At 42.5% G+C, this 20,308-nt stretch overlaps 1 protein-coding gene across 8 annotated transcripts in view; it reads left to right on the top strand.

Annotated features, from left to right (window-relative positions):
• The window catches only part of rap1gapb (RAP1 GTPase activating protein b), a 122,813-nt gene that overhangs the window by 77,986 nt on the left and 24,519 nt on the right, over positions 1–20,308 (top strand). For all 8 annotated transcript variants that reach the window (XM_030418863.1, XM_030418860.1, XM_030418866.1 and 5 more), the window contains 4 exons: positions 4,861–4,954; positions 16,900–16,947; positions 18,941–18,979; positions 19,190–19,375. In XM_030418863.1, coding sequence (XP_030274723.1) covers positions 16,909–16,947; positions 18,941–18,979; positions 19,190–19,375 — 264 coding nt within the window. In that variant the 5' untranslated portion in view covers positions 4,861–4,954; positions 16,900–16,908. The remainder of the gene's footprint in view (positions 1–4,860; positions 4,955–16,899; positions 16,948–18,940; positions 18,980–19,189; positions 19,376–20,308) is intronic.

Genomic DNA, 20,308 nt, shown 5'->3' with positions numbered 1-20,308 from the left:
CATCATGTCGCTTGAAAAATTTATTATCAAAATCGATACAGCAGAACAAGAGATATCACCTTTTTTTATTTCACACATTCTTCTTCCTCTTCTAAACCTGGTGCCTACATTACCCACAATGCACCAAGCCACTGAGTGACATCACATGAGGCAATTTATCACATTAGATGCAGTTTCCTCTGAAACCTTAAACGGCTTTATACAAGTTTTTTTCACATATGCAGTAATAAACACACTTTAATGTGTAAAACTGGTGGAGTTAACCTTTAAACCTCATTGCTCCACATCAAATTACAGGACCATCCTACTCAAATGTATGTTTTAAATTCTGTTTGCAGAGCATCCTGCGTTGCCCGGCTCATTTGTATTTGCAGGTGCTGCCCAGCCTGAACTGTCGTTGGTCTTTAGTCTTATTAGAGCTCACGACCCAGCAGACTGTGGAGGCGGCCGCTGGCAACACACAGGATTAATTGGCAGATTTACTCTCAGAATTATTTAAATAATTTTCTTTTTGAGAGAGAAATAAACATAAGAAAACAATTCTATCATGAAAACCGTCGTAATCTCGAAAAAAAGGGGCTTGGAGGAGAATGCCAGTTTGGCCATTTTTCTGATAAAGAATGTACTTTTTTACATTTACAATCCATCAGTGCAGAAGCGTAAATTGGTCAGCTTACCTTGGATGATAATAGTCGTCTAATATCCTTCATCTGCGTAATGTATTATACAAGTGTTACAGCAGAGGGTACAATGATGTGGTTAAACACTTGGAGGTCATCTTTTAAAGCATTAACTCCTGAACAGTCTCCCGAAAACAGCACATTCCTTTAAAACGACTCAGGAGTTAGGTAATAATTTTTTTTCGAGGGATAGGTAACGTTGCTAGGTGACACACATTTTATACGGATGCAGCTCGAACGAGAAATTTGACCACAATATGGGGAGAAAGAAACAGGGAGGAGCTTTGTGCAACATTGTGTCTCCCACAGAGCGAAAGGTGCTAGAACCTACGAGATGAAGAAGAGAAAAAAGAAAAACTGACAAAATAAACCACAAATGCAGTGACCACATAAACACTTATCTTTTATTGACAGTTCTCAGCGTCTCCTCTGGCCCTCTGCGTCCACACGACTGAAAGTAGTTAATCAGATGTGACTGAAGAATGAACCTTTTCACCTGGCATCATGTGTGAGCAGCCTGACAATAGGCAGCAGCCTAACTCATTGTTTAAGGCGGTGCCAATCATCCTGCCGTCGTGACACGGTGACCCTGCCACCTGGCTGCCGCTTTGCACGGGACCGACCTGTGCCAGTCGCAAAGTCCAGAGCTCATTAGGACGCGCCAGAGTTGGTTATCTATACAAAGTCCAGCTCACCGCGAGGAGGGAAAGGAAAAATACTGTGCTGCAATATACATAAGCTCATTAACACACCAGGGCTTTCTTGTGCATATAAGTTGCTTTTTATATATATATAAGTGATACCATTAAAAATGAAAATGGCTGATTTCCAATCAGGAATGCCTCCAGGCCGTAGTGCAGTGAGAGCTCGTGATTAAAAAAAACGACAGAAAAAGGTCGTAAATTACTGATAAAACAAAAGCTTTATGGGACTTGTCACGCTGTTTGACTTTAAAGAATATGCTGAAGTAGGTAAATATTGAATAATAGTGCATAATTTATACCAGGATCCTGTCAGCCATGATTCACAAACTCCCCACTCCGCTTTTAATCACACATCAAAGGATGGCAGATTTCGGACTTTTAAATTGAATAAATCTTTAGTAACCACCGTCAGTCCGGACTGTTCGGGAGTTCTTTTCTTCTTTACGCTGCTAATAATTTATGGAATACACCGGTGCATCTCAGGGCATTTTCCAGCAGATGATGAATAACAAAATATTTGACTTTGATTCGAGCGTTAGTAACCATATCTTACAGTGTCATCGTGTCATGTGTCAGGATGGTGGTATTTTGATAACGTGTGCTCGCCGTGGTCGTCAGAATATGCCAGCGTCAAATCTCTCCCCTGAGTCAAACTTAACATTTACCCTTTCACCAGATATTTCTGTTATCTGCCTTGTAAATTAATGCGGTGACGGTATAAACAGGCCCACACACACAAATACACACACACTCACACGTGGCACGGAAAATATATTCATCTTCTGTGATTAGAGCCACCAAGCATGCCATCCGTAGTGAAAGTGGCAGGCTGTCAGACGGCCTTCATCTTTCTCTCTGTCGAGTCTTCCTAATCAAGATTGATTTGCACCTTTGTGCTTTGCCTTTCATTCTGGTTATGGTTTGTCCCACATGGGAGGTTTGGGTTTAGCTGTCTGCACCCCGAGGCAGTGGGCAGGTGACTTAAAGGTCTCATTTTAATGCTCGTTTTCAGGGTCATACTTTTATTTTGGCAGTCTGCAAAATTTTGTTTACACACTTTAATATTGAAAAACGCATCATTTTTCTCATACTGAGTGTTTGATCTGTAACCCACGTCTCTCCTCCTCCTGCTCATGTGGTAAAAGAGAGAGGAAATGTTCTGGTATCCCTGCCCACTGTATCCAATCAGGACAGAGAACTCCATAAAGAGGCGGGCCTCCTGATTGCTGTTATTCTTGGTGTTTACTGCTAGAGGAGGGAGTGGATTGTGCTGCAAAAACAACGACAAGACTTTCAAAAGCTTTAAGCCCCTCCTCCCGAAAGGTCCAGTCTACTCTGATTGGTCAGTTCTCACAGGCCTGAGAAGGCACCGCCCACCATCTTTTCCCATCATCTCCGCCGATGTTTTGGCGACCACGGCCGTACTCTGGGTGTAGCTGTAGGCAGTGACTGTATAGTTGTGACATCACAACCTTTTGGAAGGTTTCTAAATGCAGACTGTATGATTTTCTGTGGATTGAGCATTTTGATGCTTTAACAGTATTTATATGGTCTTTCTGATATGGTTGTGTTAGTGTTGCCTCCCTTGGCGTGCAAAGCCAATGGAGATGCAGATGGAGTGGTAGGTAGAGAGACATAGTTTGAAGCTTAAGGCCACTGACCAATCTGCCATATTTGATTAGTTGGGAGTGAGAACATGTTAAAATATACCCTTTCACATCACTTAAAGCATGTTGCAGAGGATAAATTCTCGCATGTGAGTGTTTTTCTAGTCTCTGATCTCTCCATCATTGAGTTGAGATGCTGTGACATCACAAATACGTGATCTGTCAGTTTCAGTTATGTAATTATGATCTTCCCCGGAGCAACATCAACACAGCGATATTGAATCCTGCGTATCTAGCCTATACAGCACCTAGACGTTTTATTATTATAACAATAAAAAAAGCTTTCTACAATACCTTTGCATCAACTGTGCAAAGAGTAAAAATATGATCAAAGAACTACAAATTCAAAGGAAATCTTTTATATGTGTCATCCTAAAACAACACCTTCTAAATTAGTGTGATAATAACTGTGTGTTTCATTAATTTGTGTTTCAGGTTTGATAAGTCACCTTGCTACAGTCACTCTTCCCATGCGATGGTTAAACAAGGTGTCATCTCAGTGTGCAAAAGGCAGATTTGTGACTGAAGGGGCCCAGTAAGCCTGTCCTTTGTAGGCAGATTTTAGTGCATCACTCATGCCTGGAAGCAGCATTTGACATCACATTTTCATTGTGTTCCAGCTGCACCGTATGAAAGACGTAACAAAGTTCGCTCTCCGGAGGGATGTCAGTTCTGAGAAGCCGAGGATGCTGCAGGAAAGATCTGACAGCCTTGTTCAGTCATTTCCCAGGATTCAGCAGAGATCAGAGGCAACAAAGAGCAGTGTTCCTGTGCTTTGTTGCAAATAGATTTTCTAACCTCAACTCCAGGTCAGCGGTCTGTTGTCAGAAAAAAAGAGCAGCTCTGTTTACTCAGACTTACAGATGCAACCTGGTTGTAATAGGCGAGGCATTTTTGAATAGAGACAGCTGCAGTGTCTAGCAACGCAGGAGAGAGACCGTTCTTGCAAATGATCTTATTTCAGCCTCTCCACCTTTAAAATCATACGGTGCGTGCCAAGACGGCAGAATGGATGAAATATGTGTTAGCGTTCATGTCTCAATTCCCAATTCTCACTCCGTTCTCGACCAGAAAATCAGATTGTGCCATTGTTCTGTGTCTCTTTTGCTGTAAAAAGCCTGTGTTGCTTCCAAATGCCCTCTGCTGCAGGTCTGTGAACAGGTTGCATGCACAGACGGGCTGCCAGTTCTTGCAAATGGCTGTTGTGTGAGACAAAGTGTGAAGTAATATGCTGTGACCAGAACCCTGGTCAGAATAATTCACTCCAATCACACAGAGAAGAGGAGAGGAGAGAAGAGAAGAGGAGAGGCCGGGAGGAACAGAGACAGAGAGGCGAGGGTGGCGGGTTAAGAGATGAAAGCTGAGGGTCCTTTCTTCTTCCGCTTGTATCAATTTTCACTTTGTTCTCCCGTGATTCTACACTTCTCTGTTCCTCTGTGCAGCTGATCTCTAGCGTTTCACAATCGCTCCCCAATCGCACTCATCAAGTTGCTTTCAAACTCACTGATGCAAGAGCAGAAAACTGCACACACTCCAACGACACAAGCATCACATCCTGAATAAAGAAGAAACCCCTCCGGATGGTGGCATAATTTTGACACTCCACGTGGTCGCGATGTTGAATGATCGTCTTTGATGAGATTCAATTGTGTTCCAGACATTTCGCTGTGCTCTTAACTGCTTAAATGAGAAACTCAGCTCAAGGCAAGCCATAAACTCTGTCTTTCTTTTCTCTCTCTCTCTCTCTCTCTCCCTCTCTCTCTCTCTGTCTCTCTCCCCACCCACCCCTCCGTCCTCTCTGACTCACAGGAAACAAGATGGAAGGATTCCTCGTATCTCTGATGAAGTAGAGCCCTCGCGAGCACACTCCCACCCTCCATTTCCTCTTCCCATACTTTCAAAGGTAACGCAAGACTTCGACCTGCTGCTGCACTCGTCTTTAAGGGTGCAGTTGGAATCAGATACTGAGCCAAGTGCCAAGACTCTGATCTGACTTTTAACATGCCTGAAATCAAAAGAAAGATTTTTTTTCCACAATTGATCATTTTTACAGCAGACATTTTGACATGACCTCGCAGTAAGAGCACATGTATAATTCAGGACTCATTTTGTTTTGTTCATACTGGGAAGACAGAGATCTCATTTGCTCTTTGCGCTTCCAGTGGAGATGACGGCGAACTGCCACTACTACCCAGCCGCCAAAATGAATGTCAGCAATGTACATTTCTGCAAACCAAGGATATGTTGCAACTTCACATTTCTTTACATTCAATTCTTCATTTGATGTTGTGGCAACATGGTTTGGTTTAGGTACCAAAACCACTTAGTTAGTGTTGGGAAAACGTTGTCTGAACAGGTCCCAGCATCTTGTTAAACACACTGGCTTGGCGTCCTCGTCATCTACATGTAACTACACCACCACCCCCTCCACCCTACACACATGAAAGAAAAAGCTAATATGCATGTAAATTGAACGTGATAAGAGGAAGTGGTGTAGAATTTCAATATTGTACGTATGACACATGCAAATTAGCAAATGTGACTGGCTTGCAGAAATGTTAATTGCCTAGAGTTTATAATATATTCTGGGCAGAGAAGCGCCTGCACATGTGTGTCTGCAATCTTATGTTAGCTTGGTTCCTGCAACATCCATCCAATCCATGGATGGATGGAGGTGATTGAATGATTGATACATACACTTTATGTGCTTTTGATTACATCTGCCACTGATTATTTCAGACAGGGGTGCATGTTATCATCACTGTTCTTGTGCACTATCCGAGTATTTGGCCATTTTCTACTTGAGCGTATATAGATATGAGATATGTTTGCAACAAGCTACTCAGATCAGGTAGTGACAGGGACAGAATCCACAGTCCTCACTACATACTGAAATACATTCAAAGGTTTGTATGAAGGTAATGCGAGGCAGTAGAATAGACTAACCAACTGGGTACTGGAGCTTACTTATACATTTGAATGTCAAAGAAGAAATTAGATTCTTAATATAAATGTCTAATGTTATCCAAGGTCTGCCAAGTATATTAAACTTGACTAATGAGGGATTATGTAGAATAAAAATGTATTACAGTTATTCCATATCCGATCCATATTCTAAGTTGTTCATTTAAAGGGTAAGTCTGATGATATTCTATACTTTTCTGATTGTTCACACATTCCACAAATAGGCCAAAACCAACAACAAGTTATGTTGCTAACATTATGGCATTCCATTGACTACAGATGCTGTCCAAGAACTATTCTAATGATCTAATGATTGTTCGTGCAGGGACATGTCAACATACATGGCAGTCAATTTTAATATGTAGCTAATCTTGGTAGCTTTAATCTGGCTTTTTTAAAAGAATATAAAGTAATATATTTGTGTCCTTCAGTCGGAACGAGTGCCACAGACATCTTGTAGGGAATTCAAAAAGAATTGAGTAAATTTTTTTTCATTGGATTTGTGGACAGTACAGAAATAAAGAATGACGTCAGCCTAACCTCTCATAGCTACAGGTCAGATCAGTATTTGGCACTTGTGAGTCCAGTACAAGAAGTTACACCAAAATAGTGTGACTAGTCTGTATTTGAATTCCCTACTTCTCTGTTTTCCTTCCTGTTTTGTGCTCATCATAATCCTGTAGCCGTTACACACAGGTGAAAGGTTCCTCTAATGCCCCCACCCCGGGAGTCCGTTGGCAGGCTTTTGTCTCTTTTGACAGAAGAGTTTGTGCCCTCTGTCACTGGCTTCTGAGACAAATATAGATCTGCAGCAGTTGTTCCTCTCAGTACATACCATTGGAGGCACATTGATATTATTTTTGTCACGCCTGCAGTGGAAACACAATTAGCAAGGCATTAATACGGAGCTGCACAGAATAGATTTGCTGGGAAACGTTTCAAAATCTTCATGGGACACACATTCTCATTTATATGTTTTGTTGATTCAGATGGTACACCTGATTAATAAAAAATACCACACATTATATGGAATCCAGTGAGATTTCTATTTACTTGCAGTATGTTGCAACTGCCGGTGGACTCTGTGTCTGTAGCTGTAATTTTCTCCAGTACTTACAAAGGGTTATAGGTTGCAAACAGTAGGGTTGTTAAGGCCAAGTGGTTAAACAAGACGGCCACACTTTATAGTTTTATTGCTCTAAGAATTGCCAGTGGTTCAAGTTAAAAGCTTCTTAAGTAATTCAGCCAAGTGTTTCTGAGGACAACAGAACTCAGAGCAGAGCCTTGATCAGCGTTATAGCTCAGTGCTTTATCTCACTGATCGAGCCACACATTCTTATGAGGACCCCACACATTTGTTGCATGTCTGATTATCACAAATATTCACACATTCAGTTGGTTTTAGTGGGTAACTCCGACAATTTTACACTTCACAATCTGTTTACACGCTTGGGGAGTACTACTAGCACATGTGAAAAAGTTGTATAAAGCCTTGCGGCTTCAGAGAGAGCTTCACAAAGTCTGATAAATGGCCTCAAGTGATAACACTTGGCTGAGTTTGAAACTTAAATGAATCTGTGGCTTTGGAGTTGAAAAGAGTGGGCTTACAAGACCCCTGTAGCACGGTCCTCATCTGTGCTCGAGGCTACCGAGTCAAGCGGCCTCTGGCACAACACACCTCCGTCTGAATGAGCTGCTAATGGTCAAGTTGCCTTGAGGGTAATGTAGGCACCAGGTTTGAACAAGAAAGAGGAATGCGTGGAATTCAAAAGATAACATTTGGTTCTGCTGAATCCATTGTGAGTATAACAATGAATACACTGACATAGACAAAATATTCCAGTTTTAGAAGAAGAAGAAGAAGAAGAAGAAGAAGAAGAATCTTTATTTGATCACATATCACATATATAATAAACTTATAATCTGCATTTAACCCATACCGAAGGGACAGTGGGTATGGGTTAACCCTCGCATCTGGAGACTCCAGATCTTAGCCACTGCCTTTTGTCAAGGGTACTGACTGTGCATTTTTTGCCCCTTAGTCTGAAAAAAAGACTCCCTATTATTCCCACTATGCTGTTTAAATGGCTAATGAAAATCAATATTCTGCTAATATTCACATTCATATGCAGCTGCATGCATCAAATATCACAGCTAATTAAGGCAGCAAAAGCTGCAGTTATTAACTTGACAGGACAAAGGAAAGTCTGAGCGAACAAAATGAAACTTTTAGTTCTGCAATTAATATTTTTAGACAGCTCTGATGGAGCTCTGGATTTTTTAGGAGGATGGCTACTTCATGACCCTGGACTGTTTGTGACTGCTGTTTACATGACGTGTAGAAGTACTAAATTGGTGGTGTACTTTTCTAATAATTTCATACCCTCCTCTTCAAGTTGTTAAGTGATAGGGGATACTAATGGATCCATCAGATTTATGCTAGAAGATCAAGATGTTTGCTTTCCTAAGTCCTTGATAAGGCAGTTAGTCATAGTAACGCATTATACATGCTAATAACCAGGAGATGTTGATCAAAATGCAAGAGATGTTCTGTGTTACAGTGAGGGTTTACAGTGCCTCCTTGTCTTAAATGACTGTCCACTGCTTTTACCAGATTAAAGGCGGTAACAGCTCTGCATCAGCGTGCAGAAAACTGAGAAGCAGCTCTGCAGACCTCAACCTCTGTGGCAATCAACTAGCTCGTCTGAAGCGCTGATGAGGTGGAGGGGGCCATCTGTGTGAGCTAGCTTTGTGTCCCCCAGGCCCCGGTGGCCAAAGCAAGGTCACGCTCGTCTCAGGAGTGAGACCTGATGAATGGACCCCGATGGATTTTCTCTGGCTGAAATGATAGGCTTCTGTGCCCATTGATTGACTCCCTTTGAAGTTTAGTTTCCCATTTTACTGTATTGCCTTCGAGGATGCGGCTAACCCGCAGAGCATAAATGGAGGGTGGGGGAGTGAGCAGGCGAGGGGATATGGCTTTGGATGCAAATCATTGACAATTTGTCTGTCGAAATTCAAATGTGGCTCTGGTTGTTAGGAGTGCTGGAATCACAGCGTTACCCCTCAGCTTGGAAGAGTGAAGGTCCGAACTGCATGGTAAATGGATATTAATGTCCCTCATATGCATTCACTCACATACTGTGTTTTGACTCACTTAGCCATTCACCCAACCCAGTCAGTCGATCAATGAATCAGTTGATCACTCAGCCATCTACTCACTCGCCCATGCACTCCCTCTCTCTTAGGCACACACACACACAATTTCTGGTAATCAAGTCAGAGAAGAGCGAGATGCGTAGCTCTCAACCCCTCAGGCATTTAAGCAGTTATAGTGAATTCACAGCAGAGGCTCCGTATTGTCTCGGAGCGCTGCCGACGAAATGTGAGCATCTTAAAAAGACTAGAAGAAGGGAGGACAAGAAGTCTGAAAGTCCAGCAGAGACACTTCCAAGTGAAACCTGTGAATCTCTTCACTTGTCTGTTGCTGATCTTCTTCAGTACATATTGTACATAAGATCACACCCCGCGTCGGAGCCACCGAATCCAAGCAGGGCTCCGCTGTGACAGCTTGAGCTCGAGCTGAAATGTCGCACACACCAGCGCCGCTTTCACAATCAGTATGCTTTACAACTGAAACAATGTCAGTTCTCGTAGTGTCAGCATGAATAGTAATTAATATCCCCCCCCTCACACTTTGCATTCATGTAACAATTGTACATGATCATCAGGCGGGCTTGATTAGTATTCAGCTGTCCTCTGTGGATGTTCTCAAATCCTAGTTTGGCATTCAGCTAATGTCAGCTCGGACCCGAGTAAACAGATCACCAGTAATGAAAGTAACCGCGGGGTGAGGCGGTGTTTAAACCGCCGGCGCTTCATGGTGCAGTATCTTTCCACTGAGAGCTACCTCTGTCCGTATAAAATCCACATTTTATGCACTTTTCATTCAAACAGTGTTACCTCTCCGAATTGTGTGTACCTTCCATCGATTTTCCTCAAGGGAAATCAATGCAGGCGGTTAGCTGACTGTGTTTATCTGCCATTGCAAAATAAAAAAAAAAAAAAAACGCTTAACATATATGGGGATTATCTGTCCCCTTGAAAGCTTTCAGCAGTGTGTTTTTTTTTCTTTTCTTTTTAGAAGTAGGTCAGTGTTTGTTGATATCTGATGGAGAAAGCTGCACAGAACAGACTCTTCTTTCACAGTACGACAGCAGTCCCACAATGCCTCCCTCTGCTTCTTTATCTGCTTCTAACTCTGTCTTTAACCATCTCTTACGCTCTCGTATCGTACGAGTGTTTAGCTATGCACAGATGATTTGGGAGGTGCGAAGTCCTCCATCAGGCAGTGGCATCTACACATGAAGGGAACTGGGCTTGCTTTCCTATCTCGTCTGCTTCCCCGGTGGATGTGATAACATTTTCAAATTGATGCTTTCTAACCAAGAGCATGATGCAATGAAAAGTGCCTGATGCATTCCCATGTAGAGTCCACTGAGTGCACTGCTTTTTCTGTGTTTATGATGGCTTCTCAGTGGTATTAAAGGGTAACCTGGGTCCTATATTTACCTATTTTGGTGTGTAACTGATTCATATTTACAGAATGTTGTGGAATCGGTGTCAGCTGCAACACGGCTGCAATGTAATCTTTTGGGGCAACAACGACTGTCAAAGTTATGTCTATTAAAAGTGGGGTTTTTTGCCACTTACAGTCTGAGGTTATTAAAAGTGTCTGATAACAAGATCCTCCTTCCAACCAGAAACACAAGTCATGTTCAAGGAGAAGTCTCAAGAGGCATTGTTACAGATTTTGCTTCATCTTTGCCTCATAGTCAGCCATGACTCTGGAAATAAATACTTGGCTGGCAGATCCTCTACGTAAACTCCAAACTCCTCTCTCTAACTCTCTGACTGTCTAGCTGAGATCAAAGACGAGACGGTAGGCAGGAACATCAGCGGATGAAGTTTATTCAGGATCAACGGCAGGAACGGGCAAACATGGCATGATCAGGGTAACTCAACAGGCTAACAGGGGGATGAGGTGCAGGTGGAGTGAGTCAGAGAACAACAAGGCGAGGGTAATGACTGGAAAACACCAGGAACAAGAAAGGGATAATGAGACAGATGCAAGACAGGTGTGGAGAAAAAGGCAGGTTGGTGAGGAGCACAAGAACACGGGAAGAAAACAAAGCAGAAGACACTTCAGAGAGCAAGACACCGGCAAAAACAAGCGCTAATATAGGACGAAAACTTTGACAGTCATAGTTGCCCCAAAGGATTACATTGCAGCCATGCTGAGGCCGCCAGGTGAGGCAGTCTGCTGGATCAATTCCAAAACTTTTGGGAACTATGAATCATTTACTCACAAAAAACAATCAAATATAGGGCCAAGGTTTAACCGTACCGGAATTTCCCCCTTCAGAATTTATCGTTAACATATGTCAGCAAGAAAATGTTCCTTGTTGCTTGCACAGAAATAAAAGCATAATGAAAGCTCATAGCAGCTCTTTAAATTTATATGAGCACTGGAGGTATAATTAGCCTACTTCTGAACACGTGCTGTAAACATAAAATGCAAAATATATCGATGTTTCTCGGTTTGACCTGAATTACCGTAGAGGTAAAAGAAATGGCGACACTGACCTCTTTTCATTTTCATGTATGTCTGTCTGTATGTATGGAGCAGATAAGAAGTGTTTCCGAGAGGGAGGCTTGAGAAATATGAGATGAAAGAAAAGAGGAAGAGAATAGTCTCACACTGTGATATGTGTGTGTGTGTGTGTGTGTGTGTGTGTGTGTGTGTGTGCATGTGTGTGTGTGTGTGTTTGCATTGAAAAGAGAAGATAGCTGTGCAGAGCACACAGGGAGGGGAGAAACATTGTTCCTCCCTTCGTGTGACTTCCTGCTGAACAGCTGTGTGTCAATGGGAGGGTGGGGGACATAAAAAAAAAAGGGAAGGAAAGGAAATCTCACATTACAGTATGTGCTCTTACCACACACTCACGTATGGATTCTGATGGACAGCTATCAAGTTTTCTCTCCTAGTTTACTGCCGGAGCGACAGTGAGCGCGAAGTGTCTTTGTCAATCTCGCCTTTCTCCCCGTGGCTGACAGTGACATCAACACCCTCGCTCCTGTCAGCTCGCCGCCTGCATTCGTACTTGTGGAATGATGACTGAGCTCAGGATAGCAAAGAATGCCTTATTGGATGGGCTGCTCCACAGTCCCCCCAGTAAGCCTTTTCTCAAGAGACGATGCCTCAGCGATGTGAGTATTCTTCACTTGCTCGAAGTGAGAGATTCTTCTCGCTCCAGTTATTGTTGCTTGTTTAATTCTTAAGGTAGCTTAGAGACAGAGAGATGTGTGTGTTTGAAACTGCAGAACAGCACATTTTTGTACATTGTACAGATAGATACATGCTCCACTGCCCTGGGATCTGCTTTTTAGCCCCATACAGATAATCAACCTCTGCAGTACATGCTTTTTTTCAGTTTTAACCTAAAAATAACGTGGATAATTCAATTATAAAGTTCTGTAATGGTTCTATTTTAATGAGGAAATATGCCTACATAGCTATGGTTCACAGTCCGCTGCACTCGAAGTCCACAAGGCAGGAGTGCATTGCTTCCTTTCCTTCTCAGGAGAAATTTCACAGTGCATTTGGTTCACTGATAATCTGGTCAGCATAAGACAATGCTTGTTGATGTTTGTTTTACAGTTAGTAGAGCGACGTCTCTCTGAATATCATATGTCAGTGTTTATTTTCACATGCAACAACAGACTGAGGCTACACCTTGGGCTGTACTGGGTCAGGGTCAGGTGTGTGGGTGTGTGTGTGTGGGTGGTGATATGTGTACCTTTACGAGAATGTTTTAGTACATGCATGTGTGAAAACGTGCACGCAAGTGTGTGTGTGTGTGTGTGTGTGTGTGTGTGTGTGTTTTGCAAACCCTGCAGCGCCCCTCAGTAAATTTAAGCTGTCATGTGGAAACATCAGCTTGGCACTTCAGTCCACTTGTGTTACATGGTGAACAGAGGGCTCAACCCGCAACAAGCAGTGCCGTCAGGCCAGCTGCGATCCTCTTCATCTCAGGTTGGAGCTGTTTAAATCCATAACTTGACTGTGGAGATGAGAAATGCCTCCCTGAGGATACTCTAACCTGCACCAGTATCTCTACTAATTGGACAAAAGACTGAATTATGTGCTGTGGCAGTGCATGGTCGAGGTGTATAATTATAGATCCAGTAGCTGGACTGAAACCTCTTCTTCTAATAAGCAGTGCTGCTATCAGTACTCCACCTGAGCACACACTGATTAAAAAAAAAAACAGCAAAATTGTTCCAGCCCAGACAGCAGAACGTCTCTGTAAACCACTGATATGGTCACATTTGTACGTGTCATTCACACCATATTGACATTTCTACAAATCATATCACACACACGACATGTTTATGACCTGGTTGTCATATAGAGGTGGAGGGAAGACAGTTTAAGGGAAACCAGGACAATTTCTAGCTGTTTTTGGGGTGACAAAACTGATACTTTGACAAGAAGTTTATGGCGACCTAAGCAGCTGACTAGCATTTTTAGCTCCTGTCCCTTTAAGCCCTCCCCCCCTCCTGAATACCCAGTCTCCTCTGATTGGTCAGCTCACACACGCCTGACCCAGCACCACTAAAAACAACAGCAGAGCAGCTGTGTTAAACCAATTCTTAATTGCAGAACTAGCCACTAGACATTAATGATTCAAATGTGTGACATGTTGAGGTGATGTGATCTCACTAAGTCACAGGATTATAGGCGGGACTTCTGAAAGGCGTTTCGGGAGTGGTGTTTTCTGTGGGAGAGAAGCCTAACCCTGACTTGCGTTGTTGTGCCTAAACCTTAAAAAGACCACAAGCACATCCTCGTCACAAGTTCAAAAGTGAGCTATGAAACATAAAATCGAGACATGAAGAGATGTAAGGTTTCAACATATCCATAGCTAACAGAAACAGACGTTACAAACATTTAATCCAGTGACTGTGTTGACATGAAACCCAGATCACCTGCGTCGGTTTATTTTCTGTTCCTGCCCTGCACACTCCCTATCTGCCTCTCGCTCGATAGGTTGGTAGTGTGTCTCATTCACACATTAATGAGCGTCTGTGCTTCACACCATAATCAGCGTCTTCCAGCAGATTTGGCCATCGCACGCAGTCAGATGAGTTGTTGGCTGTAGCAACAGAGAGCAGCACTGTGGAGCTCTGCGGCTCATTTTCCCATCAGAGTTGCTTGTTTACAGTGTGCTTGTCTTCGAGCAGGGGGAGAACGGTTCTCCTGGAGAGCGCATCCTCAGTGAGACCGGCGTCAAGTGGGGTTAGGGAAGCATTAGGGATTGCTGTCATAGTGAACTAAAGAATTAGGAGGTGTCAGAGATTCCAGCAGGAGGTCTTGAGACTGCACAGCCAGTTTTTCACAATGGGCAGAGATGAAGGATGAGTGAGGACAGCGATATCAACACAACTGACAAAAACCCATGTCCCTTTTTGGATCTGTGTCAACTCTCTTCCCCAGACCTCGGACCTGTTTGCCATGATCGAGAGGATGCAGGTACTGTAAGTGGTCCCCAGGCTCTGCCTCTTGTGCCCGCCACACAAACCCGTCCGTTCTTCCTTTAATCAAAGCGCATCCTCAGAATTTCACTCGCTTCAGACACAAAACTTTACCTCTATTTCGAGACTCTGCTCTTCCTGCTACTTTTTGTATTCAAGATCACGACCTTGCTACTGCAACACTTTTATGTGCGTGTCCATGCATCCTTCTCGTTGCCATTTATGTGTTACATCTACAGCAGTGACAGCCCCGAGGCTCGCCTTTACAAACCTGATGCTTCTGAATGTGCTGAACACAACCTTTGTGTTTTTTTCTTCTTCGCAGCTGTGTCGTTGTTTCTGTGTCACCAGATGTGTGAAATGTTGATGTTTTTACAGTATGCCTAGATGGATTCGTAGGATGTCGTTTGTTTGTAGCCGGTGATGTTTGTCTCTTCACGTGGACAAGAAGCAAGAACAGTGGATTCTGAATGAGCTGTCGTGGAATGAGATCCACACAGATGGACAGATAATTACACCTAAGTCTGTCTTTGATGCAATAGAAACCCACAAATTGTCCCCTTATAATAAGGGATCATTTTTTCCTCACTTTTGGTATTTTTTACAGTCTTTAGTGGTCAAAGAAAGTATAAAACTGATCTTTTAGCTTTGGCATTCTAAACACTAGAAACACCATTTGAATCTGGAAAGTTTACTATAATGATATCTTTCATTCGAGCTCTAAAACATTATGTAGGGTTTGAATGTGTGAAAACACTTACACAACAATCTTTTCAGCTGGAACCAAAAAGAATCACATGTGTACAAAGCATGCGTCCTAGGCATGAAGATACCTATTAGTCATGCATTCATTTAACAGTCTCCCTGACCTAATTTGGAGATCTTTTGGAGGGATTCAAACCTATTTTTTTTTGGGTTGTTCATCACAGAAGCAGCACTGCCAAGATGCAGCAGCAGCAATTCAATTATTAGTAATGCATACTCTTCAACATAAAGGGAAAGAAGGAGGGGGAAGCAGTGGACTTGTCTTCAAAGAATGAATTTAATGAAAGCATTTCTAATTTCCATTTGATTCATCTTCTTTAGTCCTTAAAAAAAAGAAGTCATATTTGATACATTTTAGATCATGCTGCGGGGTTTTCTACGCAAAGAGGCCACTGATCAGGAATGCTGCGTTCCTCATCTCTTTCTGTGCTTTGGGATCTGTCAGCAGAGTCAGCAGAATAAGAATAGATGGAGGAGATGAAAAGCCTTTTTTTGGAACTGCGGTTTTAAAACAAAAGGAATTACGGTTAATGATGTTAGTCAAGGTATCCAGCAAACAATTCTTAGTCGTCCCGAGGCTCAGTTTGGGCGTCCATCTTCAATTTCAGGCAAAAAAATCGACATGACTCTTGAACAAGGGCTCACAAAATCAGATTTTCGCTTACAGGATTTTTGTGGCCAGATTAATTCACAGTAATGATATTACTGAAATATCTAGGGACATTTTTGAAACTAACTTTCTTTACCTTTGTTTATTGTGTGTCTTGTATCTTTTTTTGGCCTAAGAATTACCTTCAAAATAAGAGCCCAGGGAAGTAGAGAGAGTCTGTAACCATAACTGTAAAATAAGTGTATAAAAGGAACAATCAGCTGCTCAATGACTAGTGAAAAGACATCCCCGCTGAATTATTTATGTGTATTATTAACTGATTCAGTTATATCAATATTTTTTTTTTAACATCACAGTGGATCTCGTCATATTGAACTTCATCTAGAAAAACAAAATAAAAGTTCAGTGTAATGAGTAATTGATCAGTGTGATGTTTTTAACAAGTTCAGTATATTAAAACTCAAAACATAAGAAAATTGTCTGTATAATTTATGCTCGAATTCGTCCAAAATATCTGTCTACACGTTTACCAAAATATATGATGCAAAGAAAATTCTGGAATCAATGGAAATGGACAGTGATCAGGGGAAAATGAAGTTAAATTGGTCGTTGTATCTGCGGTAGCTCGGTGGAAACACCTTTTTCTCAGAGACCTCTGCTTATCTTTCTCACCCCGCTATCTCTCGTCTTTACTTCCTCTTTCTGTGGCCCATCTGGTGATTGAGCTTGTGTTATGTAAACGTGAGTTACTGTCACACTGAATTATCTCACACTCTGCTGCAGCACCATAAATGTAATGGAACTGGACAATCACAAATGTTCCATGTCGCTGTCTCTTTGCCTTTATCTCCGCACATGTTTGATATATTTCACCTGTAGCCGATCACGTTTTCCCCCCTCTGTCTCTACAGGGTTGCAGAATGGATGAGCAGAGATGTCCCCTCCCTCCCCCCCTCAAAGTGAGTCGCAAATCCTCTCGTCTCCTCGTAGACCACGGCCTGGTATAGCATCCGTAATGGCAGAGTTATAAACCTTTTCTTATCTGCTGTCAGACAGGCTTTAGGATGCTCACCGGCAGAGTTAGGAACTCAACGGGGGCTAAGACTGCAAAATCCTGAGCCGTCCTATTACCTAGACAGGCTAGTGCGGCTGGCATTGAAGACTTGAGGGATGCTCTCGGCAGGGTGCGTGAGGTCAAGTCAGAGAGGGCACGAAATAGATTGTAATCACCTGAGAGAAGAACATAAGAGCATTTATTGCTGTGACATAAATCAGGAACCATCAGGAAGGTGAGGGTCTGTTGTGTAATGGCTCCTATTCGAAAAAATAGTGTTGAAGTACAAAGTTCCACAGTCTTGTTGGCGTGAATAAGCAAAGATGTCATCCAATAAAAATCACACACAATGCCCAAAAGGTGTTGGATGTGTCTGAGGTTGAGGGGTTCGGTGTCGGAGAGTTAAGTTCCCCCAAGTCATCCTGCAGTTTATAGACATTTCGAAGCCTCAAGGTAACACGGCCGTCGCCATCTTGTTTTTGGGGGTTTTTTTTGCCAAACGTGACATATTTAGTCAAATGGGTGGAGCTGGGGAGGATACACATTGCTACACTCATGAGAACACACCATGGTAGCAGCTTGTCAATCACGAGGTAGCTCCGCCCTGAAGCATACCCTTGTTTACCGTCTATTTTACTCCAACCGTGACCATAATTTACAAAATGGACATCACGCTGTGTTGAAGAAAACTTGAAACTAGCGATTGAGACCATAAACTCATTGCTGAGGTAATACATCCAACGAGAAGTTGGGCCATTTTCCTCATAAGCTTACATACAATCAGACTGGGATTTTTTGCAACCAGTGGATTCATTCCTTTCTGGCCATTATACAGAATTCAGTCACCTCATGATTGGCTTAACTTTTCAGACCTAAAAGCTCTGTCCACCGTACTGTCTAAGGAACAGAACAGACTTTAACCGTATATTTAAATGTGGGTCAGTTTTGTTGTTTGCTGACATATTTTACTTATTTAATGTCAGTGACTGCACAAATGTTGAGCTGAACTGAAAATGACTGGCTTTTTCAGCAACCAGTGAAACAACCAGGCTTTGGCAACAGTTTCAGTCTAGACCTGGCATTTTTAGCCACAATAGCAGAACTATGGAGAGCGGTGTCAGACTGATGGTGAGCTGATCTGTTCACCACTTTGCCCTCACTGAAATATCTCAACAGCTATTCAATGAATTGCCATTAAACTTTGTAGAGACATTCTTGGGCCCCAGGTGATGTTAACCAGTGACTTTGGCACTTCAGCCATTTATAGCCTATAACTTCTAATGGAACAGGTTCAGGTGTACTCTGCTGGGTTTGTTGAGCGGCAGTCTTGGGAAATGGAGAAAATCTCTGCCTGGAGTTGAGGAAAAGTGGGTTCGCGAAAGAAGTAAATTGCCGGATGACAATCACAAAAATGGTTTCAGGAGTGTTCATCCTTATGTGATATCGAATCCTGTTTTATTTAAGACTGCATCACACCATCACGTGCATATCCAGCAGGAGTCAATACATTATCCTCTTCAAAGTGAAAGGTTGTTACCCCTTTTTTCATGTCACCACTGAGAGGTTCCAGCTCGATCTTTGAAGGTTACAAAATTTCAGCTTTTGGCAAATGACGGATTGAAGCTTCAGATAACTGCTACTTACTCACACAAGATGGGCTGTGTGTTCACCAGGGAACAACACAAGGCATTCGTCAAAAAGGCGGCTAATGTGGCCCTTTCTTGTTCGCAGGATAAGAAAAGTAACTCTGAAAAATGTAGAACTGTATGATACTGTAGTTAATATTCTGTCACAGTGTTTTTGCTCATCGTTATTTGCCTCAAAGAGCCCAAACTGAAAGTATGACTAGAAGCGGCTGTTTTGTCAGCTTGACTCATGTTCGTTTCCCCTCCCTGCAGACAGAAGAGGACTACATCCCTTATCCCAGCGTCCATGAGGTACATACAATTCACTGTCCACACGAATAACTCACACTGCACACTATGCATTTAAATATGTCATCATCTGTAAAGCTAAAAGTCTGAACAGATAAACCAAAGTCTACAAATGTTGCAAAAACCAAAGCAATGCATTGCTTGAAGCGAGACACGAACTTTAACTTCCCGATCAGTGTTCTCTTCAACATTGTCATCATCACTCTCTGTCAGGTTCTGGGTCGCACTAGCCCTTTTCCACTCATCCTGCTGCCGCAGTTTGGAGGCTACTGGATCGAGGGGACCAATCATGAGCCTAAAGACACACCAGAGGCTGATCAACCCCCAGGCTCTGCATCCCACATCAAACTGGAGACAAACAGCACTGCCAAGATCTACAGAAAGCAATTCATGGGCAAGGTGAGGATGGGGAGGAAGGGTCAGAGGAAAAATTGTGTATCGTGGTTTGATGTCTTAAATCACAGAATTGGGTTTGTGAAATGTCTCTTGGTTCCTCCACCTCCGCCTCCCGATATCACGTTTCAGTGGTAGAAGGGATCAGTGGTTTGTTAGCCGCAGACGTTTCATCCTGGCTCAATATGATACTGATTATAGTGATGATACTGGGTTAACTTTACCCAGTGAGATCTAATGGCTGCTGCGGCCATCGCGTTTGATTCACATCATTTTCATACTCTTAGAATTGTTCAGCGGACCGTTGTGCTCCACCACAAATGTTTCTTCAGAGGATACAGCATAACAGAGGGTTCAAAAGAGGATAGAGGTGATTAAAGCCAAGCCCCCATCCCCCCACCCCCCCACCCAACCTTAACAAGGTTTCTCAAATCATTCATTCAGACTTTTGCTTTGATTAGTCACATGTCTGCGTCTGAGGTCATGTGTTCGTCATCTATCACTCATTTACCTTTATAACTCGTCACAACATATTGGCCTTGCAAACGGATGAGGACACAGAACTGTTCCCCGTTACATTAAAATCAAAGTCCTCTTGATTCACTCTGGTGAAGTACACGTCACCCACAATGAGCTGTAAGATTCTAAACTGTGAAACAAATTGCCCTCTTTTGAATACAGCATATATATATATATATATATATATATATATATATATATATATATATATATATATGTATATCGTTCCAAAGATCTGTAAAAGTAGATGCACTGTACCTTGTTTAACACCTTTTCCTCAAGGGGAAGTTCAACTACTTCTCTTAATTAAATGACTGTTACTCTCTCTCTATTTCTCTCCATTTCTAATTTATGATAGCGTTTTATTATTATGAGTTCACCCACTGTCAGCTGCTGGAGGAGTATTCTTTCTTGCATTAA

This window comes from Sparus aurata, chromosome 6 (assembly GCF_900880675.1).
Source record: "Sparus aurata chromosome 6, fSpaAur1.1, whole genome shotgun sequence".
Classification (NCBI taxonomy): domain Eukaryota; kingdom Metazoa; phylum Chordata; class Actinopteri; order Spariformes; family Sparidae; genus Sparus; species Sparus aurata.
The sequence above is the reverse complement of the archived record's forward strand: the minus strand, read 5'-3'. Positions and strand labels throughout refer to the sequence as shown.